This window comes from Osmerus mordax, chromosome 28 (genome assembly GCF_038355195.1).
Source record: "Osmerus mordax isolate fOsmMor3 chromosome 28, fOsmMor3.pri, whole genome shotgun sequence".
Taxonomy (NCBI): Eukaryota; Metazoa; Chordata; class Actinopteri; order Osmeriformes; family Osmeridae; genus Osmerus; species Osmerus mordax.
This window is the reverse complement of record NC_090077.1, coordinates 919,783-933,507: the sequence shown is the minus strand read 5'-3', so window position 1 is coordinate 933,507 and position 13,725 is coordinate 919,783. Positions and strand designations below refer to the sequence as shown.

At 46.8% G+C, this 13,725-nt stretch overlaps 3 protein-coding genes across 5 annotated transcripts; 2 read left to right on the top strand and 1 right to left on the bottom strand.

The window, feature by feature from the left end:
• Nucleotides 1–885: 885 nt before the first annotated feature.
• LOC136938008 (uncharacterized) lies at nucleotides 886–3,917 on the top strand. 3 transcript variants are annotated; one of them, XM_067231205.1, is made up of 6 exons: nucleotides 886–891; nucleotides 1,559–1,770; nucleotides 1,909–2,055; nucleotides 2,228–2,387; nucleotides 2,463–2,623; nucleotides 3,223–3,343. In XM_067231205.1, exons 2-5 carry the CDS (start codon nucleotides 1,559–1,561, stop codon nucleotides 2,613–2,615), a joined length of 672 nt encoding a protein of 223 aa, XP_067087306.1. In that variant the 5' UTR covers nucleotides 886–891; the 3' UTR covers nucleotides 2,616–2,623; nucleotides 3,223–3,343. The 3 variants fall into 3 exon arrangements, with proteins under 3 accessions (XP_067087306.1, XP_067087307.1, XP_067087308.1); XM_067231206.1 differs by lacking the exons at nucleotides 886–891; nucleotides 3,223–3,343 and adding an exon at nucleotides 3,628–3,917 and having other exon boundaries at nucleotides 1,495–1,770; XM_067231207.1 differs by lacking the exons at nucleotides 886–891; nucleotides 3,223–3,343 and adding an exon at nucleotides 2,832–2,874 and having other exon boundaries at nucleotides 1,495–1,770.
• Nucleotides 3,050–7,413, bottom strand: LOC136938006 (solute carrier family 2, facilitated glucose transporter member 6-like). Its single transcript, XM_067231204.1, has 11 exons — nucleotides 7,335–7,413; nucleotides 6,701–6,854; nucleotides 5,975–6,084; nucleotides 5,776–5,872; nucleotides 5,480–5,579; nucleotides 5,108–5,319; nucleotides 4,850–4,999; nucleotides 4,661–4,769; nucleotides 4,380–4,550; nucleotides 4,084–4,229; nucleotides 3,050–3,827 (listed from the first exon to the last, which is right to left on the bottom strand). The coding sequence occupies exons 1-11, from the start codon at nucleotides 7,376–7,378 to the stop codon at nucleotides 3,666–3,668; spliced, it is 1,455 nt and encodes a 484-aa protein (XP_067087305.1). The 5' UTR covers nucleotides 7,379–7,413; the 3' UTR covers nucleotides 3,050–3,665.
• A 1,454-nt stretch (nucleotides 7,414–8,867) lies between these two features.
• LOC136937807 (serine/threonine kinase-like domain-containing protein STKLD1) lies at nucleotides 8,868–13,452 on the top strand. The gene is made up of 10 exons (XM_067230925.1): nucleotides 8,868–8,998; nucleotides 9,393–9,508; nucleotides 9,718–9,833; nucleotides 10,297–10,430; nucleotides 10,668–10,798; nucleotides 10,941–11,018; nucleotides 11,424–11,564; nucleotides 12,911–13,051; nucleotides 13,205–13,284; nucleotides 13,399–13,452. Exons 1-10 carry the CDS (start codon nucleotides 8,928–8,930, stop codon nucleotides 13,450–13,452), a joined length of 1,062 nt encoding a protein of 353 aa, XP_067087026.1. The 5' UTR covers nucleotides 8,868–8,927.
• The last annotated feature ends 273 nt before the right edge of the window (nucleotides 13,453–13,725 follow it).

Here is a 13,725-nt window from a genome sequence, read left to right as displayed (position 1 = left end):
AAAGGTCAACATCAATCTTAACGTCCGAAATCATCAATCCCATCATAACATCATGAACAGCAGTTTATGTGGCAATAAAACGGTATGAGACTCACGATTAATCGTGAGGCTGAATGAGCGGAGAGCGACAATCGGTTGTCGCATTTGAAGAGAATAAACTTAATGTTGCTGGCAAGCCACACACACACTAGCGACCGCGTCAACTCAAGCTGTTGTGTGTTTGCTGGTCCCATTTCAGATCCATCCTTTGAAATGAAAAGAAAATGGCATAGCTAACATACAGGTTTACAGATATACAATGAGGCAAGCGACCACAGGAAAATAAAATAGGTTACATGTTAATTGTATTGAATTTGAATTTCTGCAACCTACTTGTTGATAGATTATCTTTAAAATAATACGATAAGCAGTACAAAGAAGTAGTCCGAATGCAATTTCGGCAGCGATAATTTGTCTGTACAGCATGCTTTCTCCTTTGGTCAGAAGCATCTTGGTTGGAGCAACGTTAACATCAATTTTCTGTGTGTGGCGGCGAGGCTTTATATGGTACATAATAGGCTTACACAACTCCGTTACCAAACGCAGTGGACAGAGGGCGGAGCTGGTGGTGGGGTTGAATAAGCAGCCCGCTGCGAGTTAGGAAGTTGGAAAACTATTTGTTGACACTGGCTTTTGGAAAGGAGTGTCTCCGTGAAGGACTAGTGAAGGCCTATTAAGAATCGCTTTTATGTTTAGTGTGTGTAATGAGACTGAATCAAACCTGGACTAAGCTATCTGCATCACCTATATGAATGGGAGACGGAATGGTTGTAAAGCCAAGCCTATAGCCTACATTCACTGTTTGATACAAGGTGTCTACAGTAGCTCTGCTAAATTTCTCTGCTGGATGATGTAAGAAAACATATAATCCATAGGCTTTTCCTCAGGAATTCCAGTTCCTTTTGGTATCAAATCCATAAGCAATAGCATATCATCACATGACTTTCCATGCTGTATCCTGAGCTAACAGGATTATTTTAGAGACTTAAAGACTACTAATATATCTAGATCACACTGTAGATATAGTACGCTACTGTATTTTCTACGTAACCAGTTATGGAAGCTGTGCGTGTATTATACAACATTTTTACGGCAGAGTTTTGGGAGGCTGCAAAAGCCTGGGTACCAGAAGAATCTGGCAGCTCGTTGTTTGGTTAAGGCAGCACGTCAGGAAATAGATAATCTGTCGACTGTAGCGTTAATTCAAAAAGCAGAAAATAATTAGTTCTGATCTGGGACGACAAAGGTAAGCCATTCTGATGGGTTAAATTGAGCTTGCTGTTTAATTGAGCAGACAGGCCACAGGGGACAGACTAATTGGACTCGCTTATAAAATGAGCAGCGAGGAAGCTCGTGCTAAAGCACAGGTGTAAACAATGAGCAATTAAACGCTACTTATAAAAGACATGGAGCAGCAAACGTCCTTCTGCAAAACTTAAATCAATCAGTCAAGGTAAAAAAAAGCAAAAGATAAACACATAAAGATACAGAAACACTAATTAATAAACCTTGAATTCAGATGGAGCGCATCGCCCCTGCGAGTCTTAATAGCGATGGCGGCGGCGGCGGCGGAGGCGGAAGTGGTGGTGAAATGATGCCGGAGGAGCACCTTGGAGATTCAGAGAAGACCTCCAGGGCACAGTGTGAGCTGGCAGCCTCTGCAAGCCCGCTCTGCTCTCCCAGCCTGGGACACACACCTGTCCCTAGGACCCAATGGGAAGAGCACCAGAGGTAGACCACCTTTCCACAACCTCCAGTTGTGGATGATCTGAGTGTTGCTTAGTAACACAGTCCCCTGACCAGAATATGACCTTGCATGGCTGCTAAATGTGTCCTTTTTTTCACTGATTTGTTTGGTATGCGTTTCAGTGAAGGTGATTTTGATGGTGGCTGTCAGGTGGAGGGCAGTGGTGACGAAGAGGAAGGTCTGAATGAACTGCAAAGGAGAATGAAGAGGGAGTTTCGCATGGCCATGAACACCAACAAAGGCTGTGCTATAATGGAGAGAAACAGAAGGTTGAGGCCTCATGCCTTGGTCAAAAATTAGATTTTAAACGTCCTATTTATGAACTACGAAAGTAGGGCTGGCCTAGAAATATTACATTTAAGTTCCCAAATTCCATGTTGTACTAGGGTTGCTTTGTGTGACCTTTGACCCTGACTCACTGCGTGTTGATTGTGATTGCAGGAGGAGGATCACATTGAGCTGCAGTAAACTGCGCAACTTGCTTCCCAAAATCCACGGAATCCGAGCTGACATGGTGACGGTTCTAGAGATGACCATCGCCTACCTGGAAACCGTCCAGGAGTTGGTCTGCTCGGGATGTCCGCCAGGGGTCATCCCACAGGTAAATGCTAATACACATGCAGGTGGGAGTGTGAGGGATTCTAGGACGGCAGTTGGCTAACTTTTACTTTGTTAGATCCTGTGTCCGCCAGAGAAAGTGCAGCGTGGATGGATGATGGAATCGATGCTGCGCCGTCCGCTGGGTAAAGCCTGCGCTGGTTACTCAGGTCAACAGGAGACTACATCCACTACCAGGTGCAGGAGCAATACAGCTAAATCTGCTAGATAACTTTGAGGGTAAGAAGCTAAATGTGGTTTGCTTGATAAAACTGACGTTTATGTAGCAGGGCTTGTCTCCTTTGACTAGAGGACTGTGTAAAGGCCTTGAGGTTCAAATCCACTTTGGGGTTACCTTGGTGCCCTGACATGACCAGGCAGTTTACAGGAAAAGCTGTCTTACTGCAGTTTGTGGAAAAAGGTCTGAGGGAAGTAATTATTGTTTCAGCACATTCTGAAACCAGGTTAACGAGTGGTTTCCTCATGCGGAGCATGGCGTTTTGAATGGCTGCCAAAACACAAAGTTCACTCATCAGTTGACTCAATTGAGATTGCTTCCCACCGTAGCGGCTCAGTGCTATAGCATTTCTCAGAACTAAGACTTCTAAGAAGTGGAAAAGGCAAAATAAGTTTTAAATGGCTTAAATGTAAGAACATTAAAACATTTGTTAAACTTTATTAAACCTTAAACACTTATTACACAAAATAAGTTACATGTGATGTTTGTAAATCTGTTTATAGCCTTTTTCACTTGGTATCACACACACACGTGAATTGAACAATGATCTGCTTGTTTTGGGCCGCTCTGGGCATGACTGTTCTGTTCTCGAATATTGTAGGTATGAAGACTGTATAAACTCTGTTCTGCTCACCGGGCCAAGATGGCAGATGGACAGTGTGCATAATCCCTAAACACTGTAAATGTTATCAACATCTGCACAACAATAGTAAAAATACTTCAGTAACATTTAAACCTCGGTGTGATTACTTGCATCGGTGTTGATGGTCTAGAAGTGATTTCTGTTCATGATAGGAAATTGAGGTTTTGTTTCATGCAATTTGAGGGGTCATGGGTAGGTACTGGGATTAAGTATTGGTTAAGTTTTCCATTGGGCAATTTTGATAATGCCTTTTGGACAGATGGGTTTGTTGAGGTCAGGTTTGTAATGGATGATTTCAGGTTAGATCAACAGGTCTGAGAATCAGAAATGTACATGGCAATTACGTTTCTGATTCCATGCCAGTAACCTGGGATGACGGCTGGTCTGCGGGTGTGGTCAGATCAGCCTTCATTAATGGTGAAGGCCCGTCCAGTCCGGAAGTAGTTCTCGATCTCCTCCAGCGAGCGGTTTCTGGTCTCAGGAACGACCACAGCCGTGAACAGGATGTTGACCACGCAGACCACGCAGAAGAACAGGAAGGGAACGAACAAGCCGTAGCGATCCTGTCAAGGAAGTCGCCATAATTGGTGACTCAACATCACTGTGTGAGAGCGAACAGCTATGATCTCTTCATGGGACTCCCTATAGTTGAATAGCATTTTTATACTATAACAATACTTGTATTAAAGCATGTGTTGATGTCTTATGAATTCATATTGGGGTGATGTCTTAACTGGATTTCTGAACAATAAATGTACCCTCAGGTATTATAAAAAAAAACCTTGAACTTAATGAAGCAGTGAGAAGACGAGCGCTCACCACCACGTCGATGAAGCCGTGCGTGAGGCCGTAGGCTGTCAACCAGCTGACCCCGACACACAGCCCTGAGGCCACGCCCCTCGCCCCCAGTGGGAGGATCTCTGACATCAGCAACCACGTGATTGGTCCCCAGCCCATGGCGTAACCTGGAGCAGGGGATTAAAGCAGGAAGTTGGCTTGAACCTGTTAAATACTAGAAACTACAAATATTGGTTGAATACGAAAATTATAGATTTAGTCCTTAAAGAACATCAAATGAAGACTTAGTCAAAGATTTTGCCCCTGTGGACACTCACCGAATATGAACAGCATGAAACTGATGAGGGGAATGAGAGTAAGAGGGTTGAAGGCTGGTGCATTCTGGGATATGTAGTTGGTGGCTATATACTCAGTTATATTGGGCTTGGGGCAGGGGGTGGTGTGGGAGTAAATGGTTATAGACAGAGTGGAAATGAACATCAGGAATCCTACAAGGGAAGAGGGAGAAGAGGAGGATTACTTAATCTACTCTAATTTACCAATAAAACATGTTCTTGGACTGTGTTGGATTTTGGATGACATTCTACAAATCACTCACCAGAGGTGTAGAGCAGAATCTTGCGCCCCGCCTTGTCCATCAAACTCGCTGCCAAGGCAACAGACAGCAGACGGACAGCCCCCACTATCACAGCGTCGTACCTGGGTGCCTGAAGGAGACAATCGGCAATCAGTATACTGATCCTGACCAATTAACAGCGATGTTGTGGTCTGGTGTGGGAGTGTTTACAAGGGAGATGTTGGTCCTCTGGAAGATAGGCTCCAGATACACCAGGATGGGGGTGATGCCCATCAGCTGCTGCAGGAAACGCATCACCACGGAGATGAGGATGGGCTTGTAGTAGAACGGAGTGGTCAGCTCCGCCCACGTGACTTTACCCTGGAGGACGAAAACAAACACACGCCCTTCTTCTTCAAACTTCCTAGACACACACACACAAGCCATTTGTCTTCAGAGATCCCGGACACACACACACACACACACTACCTGTGTGGCAATGCCGGTCTCTATAGCCTGCAGCTCTCTCCTGTAGTCAGAGTCCGGCCCTCTCAGCCACTCCAGCGCCCTCCTCGCCCGCTCCCGGTGCCCGTTGGTGACCAGGTAGCGGGGCGAGGAGGGCATGAAGCAGAGCAGGAACAGCATGAGGAGGGCGGGAACCTCCCCCACCACCGCAAGCCATCGCCACGGCAACACCAGGCCTGCGAGGGGAGGTGGACAACACGGTCACACGGGAACACACACACACACACGTACTGAAAGTCACGCACAGGGGTTTGATCACGAGTGTAAACGTAGACCATGTCCAGACACACACAGCCACATATACACACATTCTTGGAGTATGAAAGGGGTTCTCACCCAGGGCGTAGAGAGCCAGAGATCCGAACACGGCGGTGATCTGAGGGCACGAGCCCAGAGCGCCCCTCACAGACGGGTGGGAGATCTCCGATATGTACACCTGCAGACACACACAGAGACAGCACTGTGGGACAGCACTGAGAGACAGCACTGTGGGACAGCACTGAGAGGCAGGACTGTGGGACAGCACTTAGAGACAGCACTGTGGGACAGCACTGTGGGACAGCACTGGTGTTGAAGCAGCGTAGCCCGGCTTACTGAAGAAGAAGAGCGCACGAGCACACGCGCCAACCTACCGGTATAGAGGCGGCTGTCATTCCCCCTGCGATGCCGGTCAGGAACCTGCCCAGGTGCAGCATCCAAATGGCCTGGGCTGAGCCCATCAACAGGTACCTGGGAGGGGGAGACCACGTTGTGCACGTTATTATAAAATGTGGTGAAGAGGACTGTGTTGTTGTGTGACAAGGAGAGACCCAGAAGCGCAGTTACACCTACCCAACAGTAGATGGCACTGCTGAGGCCATGATGCTTATCTTCCGACCAATCAGGTCATTCAGCAACATGGCCCCTATACCCCCTGCAGCAGCTCCCAGTGTGAAGATAGACTGAGGGAGGGAGAGAGAGAGGAAGGGGGAGAGAGAGGGAAAGCGAGAGAGGGGGAGATGCAGAAGGAGAGGGAAGGAAAGGGTGGGAGGGGGAGGAAGAGTGAGAGAGGGAGGGAGATAGAGAAGGAAAAGAAGATGGAGAGGGAGAGAGAGAGAGGGAAGGAGAGAGAGGGGGAAGAGAGGTAGGGAGGAGAAAGAGAGAGGGAGGGAGAGAGAGAGATTTTATTACAAATATATGAAGAAATATACTAACCACTGCCTATGTCTCAAAGCCCTCAATGTCTATAAATACACTGTTTTTGTCAATTTTGGGACACAAGTCTTGGGAAATCCCCCTTCTCTCTGTCTTTTACAAAAGAGTAACACTTTCAGTGATGTGTAGATTTCCACACATGTGAATACCGTTCAAGCTCTATTGACCAAATAGTAATTGTATATGTGGCACTTACATGTACTAACTGGTTGTAAAATGTTGTTAATACTTGTAGTCTAAACTCTGACTTCTTTTCTCCTTTAAACAGCTTGTTTTTTATTTATTTTTAAGGAAACGTTTTTCAGTAAAGGTCAACATGACCCGGTCTCTATACAACTGTTACTGTTACTCAGTCTCACTCACCCCAAACTGCGCGACCTGCTCCGTGTCTAATCTCAGCCGGGGGTCGTCGATGACCAGTAGTTGTGGGATGACCGGGGAAGGATACACCAGAGAAAAGCCGAAGTTAAAGTTCCCCAAAACAGCTGAAAAAACTGCGAGGTACAGCCTGCCATTTCTGCGATAACAGAGGGAAAAAATGAGACAATTATTGCACACACATTAACTTAGGCTGTGGCCTGTACTTAAGTAGATTTTTGTAGTATCAGTACTTTAGTTCACTATTTATTTTGCTGACAACTTTTTACTTTCAAAAGTGAAAGTAAAAAACACGAAAGTGTGAAATAAAGTTTCGAACGGTTAAAAGATCAGATCACCCATGGCCATATACGAGGGAGATGTTTGAAATTAAGTCAAAAAAGATTCCTGGTGAATGCGCTGCGTCCAGTTACCAGCGTGACACTAAAACAGGTAGCCTAGTATTAATGTTTTACTATAGGCCTATACTTCTTTACTTTATCTTGAGTGGAAAAGTGCAGTCAGTAGCCTATACTTCAACCTTTTAAACATGAGTATCTGTAGTTTGCCGTCTCTGGCTGGGGCCTATTTATTTTCATTAAAAAGTGGATAGGCTATAAGCTGAAGTTTCAAGGCCTACCTTGTACGCAGTGGTCTCTCTAACAATCCTGTCTTCTCATCCATCTCTCGTCTGGTCAAGGAAACTGAGCTCTCCGGCGTCCAACTCACAGCAGCCGAACTGAAAGGAAAATAAATGTTTCGCAATTTAAGAATTTCTTCAGCTTTGAATAAAAAAGAAGAACTGATTTCCCCCCAGTTCTGACCTTTGTTTGGTGGTTGGGACATCATTTACCGTTTGTTTCACAAATGACTCAATTGGGTCATCGCCTGAACAACTGGTTGATCAAGTAGCATCAAAACGTTTTATTTACACAGGATGAGGGGATTATCAGACCAGGAGACACTTTGTTAGGGGTACGCTAGGCCATCCGGACTGTCTTCGTCCATCACATTCAAATCACATTGTAATTCAATCAGTTTAACTGTTCTTTGTGTGCTCTGTAAGTTGTCGTAGCCTTTGAGATAAGATGCTGCGCTGCATTGATTGAGCGTTTATCAGCGCCAAACCGAGCATGCGCTGTTAAGACTCATGAGCGCTTGGTTTCTAAGCGCCATTCAAACCACAACACCGACTCCGCAGCTCGGTGATCCTCCGAATGCTATGAGATGGACGAGTTTATGGTAAACGCCAATTCATATTGTGATACAACTTTACATCAAAACTATGGACTAATTTCTCCCTACAAGTTTAGTAAACATGTCAATTTAGTTTAGTTAGGAAGAGAATTGCCTGTAGTTGAACTTAACACCAATGTTGTTAACAAACACTTGACAGCACAGAAGTGATAACGCGGTGAAACAGCCCAGCTGATATCTTCAGGCAGTCTGCAGTTTATCTGTGTGTCTTGCAGGTTCAGGACGCATTCAGTCCTGGTTGTTTTGGGACGGCAGTGTTGGTGACTGACAGGATATCTGGTGTTGAGCTAACTCTGAAAAAGGTGCAGTAGAGCCCTCTGGGGCAAGAGTTTAAAATATCAAATGTAGAAAATGTAGAAAAATGTACAACAGTATCTGCTTGCCATGACAAAGGTGTGTTCTCTTCCTGATAGGTGGAGTGTCTGGATGAGGGACGAGCCAATCAGGCCTTGGATGAGGTCAGGGCCATGACCTCACTAAGTTTGAACACTGGAACCCTGTTGATACAGTTCATTTATCACATGATCGTGTGTGTGTTCATGTGTGTGTGTATTTATGCGTATGTTTGTGTGTTCACGTGTGTGTCAGGCCCGGTGTATGCTGAACTTCAAACACCCTAACATTGTCAGATACAGGAAGCTGTTCATCACCTGGGACCAGACGGTCAGTGTGTGTGTCTCACAGTGTGTGTATTGTATTCATGTGTGTGTGTGTACTGAATTGAAGGGGGCAAGAGTTTGTATTCATGGTGTGTGCGCGTGTGTGTGTGTGTGTTTTTCTCCCAGATCTCATCAGTGTTCCTGTCTATGGTGATGAATTGTCCCTACAGGACCACCTTGGATGCTGTCATCACCACTCACAGAGACAACAAAAAGAAGATCCGCATACATGTAAAACACACACGTTCCCGTCACGTGATCAGCCTGGCGTACCTACGCTCTTTCATGTGCCTTGTTTTCCTTCATTGTTGGAACAGATGATCAAGGCGTTCCTGGGGCAGATGACGTACGCGCTGGCCTACTTACACAAAGACAACATCGCTCACAGGTTCTCCTCGTCCTGCGTCCTCTCCTTCATCCACCGTCTCTGTCCTGAACAGTACACTGTCAGCTGCTGCCCACCCTTTACATTTAGTCATTTAGCAGACACTCTTATCCAGAGCGACTTACAGTAAGTACAGGGACATTCCCCCGAGACAAGTAGGGTGACGTGCCTTGCCCAAGGACACAACGTCATTTTACACGGCCAGGGAATCGAACCAGCAACCTTCTGATTAAAAGACCAATTCCCTTACCGCTCAGCCATCTGACCCCTTTAAGCCATATCGAGATTCTAAAGCTGCTATAACCTTTTCAACAGGGCTCACGTTTCAGACTAATCACCCTGGTAACAAGACGTTAGAACTTTATACGATTGTCACCGTTCTTCCTGTGTGTTTCAGGAACATAAAACCATCCAACATCCAGTTGAGCGGTCAGTCTACGTTCGTCCTGTTTGACTTTGAACCAGCCACCATCACCAGAGACAGAGCCAGGGTGAAACAGAGACTGAAGAAGAGTAAGTCTGTTTCCAGCAACTGTGGAGAGAGATTAAATAAACCGGTTACAGTTTGGACCTTTTATCTGACTGCAACCCATGTTGTGTTTCAGTGTATACATTGTATCAAGTGTTTTGAATTTCACCATGTTGGCTGGGCTTGGTCCCGTTCCACCTGTGTTAGCCTGTGTGTTTTCACTGTCCTAAACCATCTGTGTCGTGATCTGTAGACTTGAAGCGCTGGCTGGCTCCTGAGAGTCTGTCCCTGAACCAGTGGACAGAGATGTCGGACATCTGGTCTCTGGGCTGTGTTGTGCTGGACATGGTCACTTGTCATCTGCTCAATGTACGTATGGCTGGATGTCTCATCATAACATGGAAAAGATTCTTAGCCTTCAATCGACCAGCTCTTAAACCCATATCCTAGCACCTTCTAGCTCCCAACCCTATAGCCTGAAATACACTGGGTCCTAACCCCATATCCAGACATCTCCTCGCTCCCAACCCCATATCCTAGCACGTCCTAGCTCCTAAACCCATATCCTAGCACCTCCTAGCTCCTAAACCCATGTTCTAGCACCTCCTAGCTCCTAAACCCATATCCTAGCACCTCCTAGCTCCTAAACCCATGTCCTAGCACCTCCTAGCTCCTAAACCCATGTCCTAGCACCTCCTAGCTCCTAAACCCATGTTCTAGCACCTCCTAGCTCCTAAACCCATATCCTAGCACCTCCTTACCCATCCTCTCTGGCTTGTACCTCTTAGACGTTGAAAGATGAGTCCCCCCTTGTGTTGTCCTTTCTCTCCAGATGGACTCGTCTGTGACTCAGCTCCTAAGACTGCACCAGGACCAGACACCGCTGAAGGTCATCACACACAGCGGTCTCAATCAGGTCCTCACTAAGATGTTCCGCTGTCACCCGAACAAGAGGGCCAACATCTGGTGAGTGACTCCCTGGCCTGAGAGCTAACACACCGTCACTGAACCACTTCCTTTTCAAAAACGCTCTCCTCGAATTACCATGCTGAGCGTACTCGTTCACTGGAATGGGAACTGGCGTTTAGCATGAGTGTTCTTCTGTGTGCCCTCCTGTGTATACTAGTGATGAAGTATACACTAGTGATGAGGTGTATACTAGTGATGAAGTGTATACTAGTGATGAAGTTTGCACTTCTCCAGGGAGTTAGTGGAGGAGAGCCTGGTGAAGAGCTGCCTGCAGCATTGTGGGATCCCCATCCGCACCATTGAGAGAATGGTGCCATCTGGTGTCCATGAGCCGCCATTACACCAAGGCTTCGACAATTCATTGGGTAACTGTTAGTGCAATTATGCCCATCAAGACGCATGTTTTGCCTAAACTAAAGAGACAGAATCCCTGTATGTAGCAGATAACCAGTTTGTGCGTAAAAGGAGATGAAGCGTGTGAAGGTGAGTGTTCTCTGTGTGTTTCAGAGTTCATGGAAAGATACGGGAATGTAGAGTCTGTCCAGCTGTCTGTTCTGGCCTTTCTTCTGTCTGACCAAAACAACAGTACGACTGCTACACACACCCACACACACACACACACACACAAACACAAGCTCAACCGTTTGTACAGAGCTGCGTTGTTTTGTCGTCTTGTTATTGACTCAGCAGTGTCGTAGTGCTTTACAGGGTCAGTGATGTGGTACAGGCGGTCACCATGGCGATGCACAGGCACCAGGGCTGCACGGGTGTTCAGCTGGAGGCCTGTCAAGTGCTGCAGGGGAGGATCTCTGCATGTAGGTAGACAAACAGGCACAACCAACACCTGGCAATGTGATGTAACTACATGAAAACACAGCCTTGTATGTGTGTGTGTGCTGGAGGGGTGTATGTGTGTGTCTGTGTGTGTATATGTGCTTCTGTGTGTGTGGGAGGGGTGTATCTGTGTGTGTGTGTGTGTGTGTGTGGCAGTGCTGGCAGAGTCAGGGGACATCTCCAGCCTGTGTTCCAGAACGCTGGTGAGAGAGATCCGCAGAACCATCCAGAACTTCCCCAGGCACACCCAGCTGCTGGCTCGGGCCTTCCTGCTTCTCAGCTGCCTGGCACCACACGGTCAGAAAAGTCCTCAGTCTGGATATTCATCACACTCTTTATTTATTACAATAAAAATACTTTTACTTGAGTAAGTAAGCCAGCTCTCCACCCTGAACAAGAGACATCAGCAGTTATTGTTCTGTATCATTTGTATATTTAGTTTTGTGTGTTCACATCATGCAGTAACACACCCTTTCCTGTCCATGTTCATTAAGTTTTTGTGTGCGTATGTGTGTGTGTGCATATGTGTGTGTGTGTGTGTGCATATGAGATCAGACCAGGCAGTGGTGGAGTTGATGGTGAGTCCGAAAGGGATGAAGGAAGTGGTAAGAACCATCACAACATTCCCAGGGGAGCGTGACGTCATCACTTCCTGCTGCAAATATCTCAGGAGCCTCACGGGGCTGGGTAAGAAAAATGTGCGTGTGCACCTGCGTGTGTGTGTGTGTGTGACCCAGGTGTGTGTGAGCAGTGTGTCGATGTGTTACAGGAGTGCGAGTGGACGGTGTTGCTTTAACGGGGGCTGTGGAGGGTCTGTGTGTGGCATCCAACACACACACGCAGGACAGCGAGGTGATGGAGTGTGTGTGTGCAGCCCTGTGCTTCATCACTCTGCAAGGTGAAGTGTGTGTGTGTGAGAGGTGTGTGTGTGTGTGAGGTGTGTGTGTGTGTGAGGTGTGTGTGTGTGTGTGTGTGTGTGAGGTGTGTGTGTGTGAGGTGTGTGTGTGTGAGGTGTGTGTGTGTGTGTGTGAGGTGTGTGTGTGTGAGGTGTGTGTGTGTGAGGTGTGTGTGTGTGAGGTGTGTGTGTGAGGTGTGTGTGAGGTGTGTGTGAGGTGTGTGTGTGTGTGTGTGTGTGTGAGGTGTGTGTGAGGTGTGTGTGTGTGAGGTGTGTGTGAGGTGTGTGTGAGGTGTGTGTGAACAGACAGTGGTGCTGACTGTCTGGGATTCTGGCCTGGATCTCAGCCTCCAGGTGCTGAAAAATGCCTTCAACACCTTTAATGAAAGCAGTTTAAAAAACAACAACAACTATATTCTTGTACCTGGAATAGGCGTTGTCATTGTCAACTGGTGGTATTGACTCATAGGGTTGATCAATGAATTTGCTGTTCGATAAACCGAAAGGTGTGTCTGACGAAAAGGATGTGGAAGAAAGCGTCTTGCTGTTGATGCACACTCTGATGCGCCACAACACACACACCACCATGGTGAAGCACATCCTCCAAGCTCTAACCAACCTGCTCAACACCTCAGGTCCGCTCTCTCTCTCACACACAAGCACACACGGATCAAATTTATTTAAAAAAATAATTTATATATGAGCATCTCCATACCTTCCACTTTGATCCTTGTGCATTCTCTTTTAGAGCTGGCTGCCTTCAGGCTCCTATTGGCTCCTGATGGGGGGAGAGGCTTGGGCCTGATTAAGGAAGTGAAGCTCCATCACCATGACAACCCAGAGGTCATAGGCGGCATGTGTGGTCTCCTTAGAGCCATGGCCCAGTACGGTTAGTAGACTGTGCATCCGGTAAACACACAACCTTCAGTATGAACCAGTGTTGAGAGGGCCTCGGAGCCATGAACTAGTATTGCATTATAAGAGCTCTGTTACTGAACTGCTCCTTCATAACTGATGTGTTAATGCTGTCTGCCACGTCTAGACTCTGTCGTCTCTGAGATGGTGTCCGACCAGATCCCAGAGGAGCTGCAGGAGATCGTGCTTCAGTTTGAAGCGAACGAGGTACGTCGGATGTGATGGTTCTCGCGATGTTCTCCCGGAGTTTCTTGTTTGTGGTCTCAGTCCATGTCAGGAGGTTCTGTGTGACACCTGTTCTCTGTGTGTGTGTTCCTTCAGGAGGTGGTTCTGCTGGCCAGACAGGCCCTGGGCAAGCTCAAAGACTCACAGTGACCACTGTCCTTGACTGTAACAGACAACAGCACACACCTACATTCTCTCTGTTTTACAGGCTGAGAAAGAGCCAGTAAAGATGGACTGCTGGTTTACTCGCATTGGCTGTCTCTCTGTTAATGGCAATAATTTGACACACAGAGGAAGTACTCTGAAATGTATTTAAAAATGGTTCTGGTGAACAAACTAAGTCACATATCATATCCATACATCACCATCTGGCGCTCGAGATCACCGAGACCGAGAGGCAGGGATTCCACGGTGAGGCGCGCG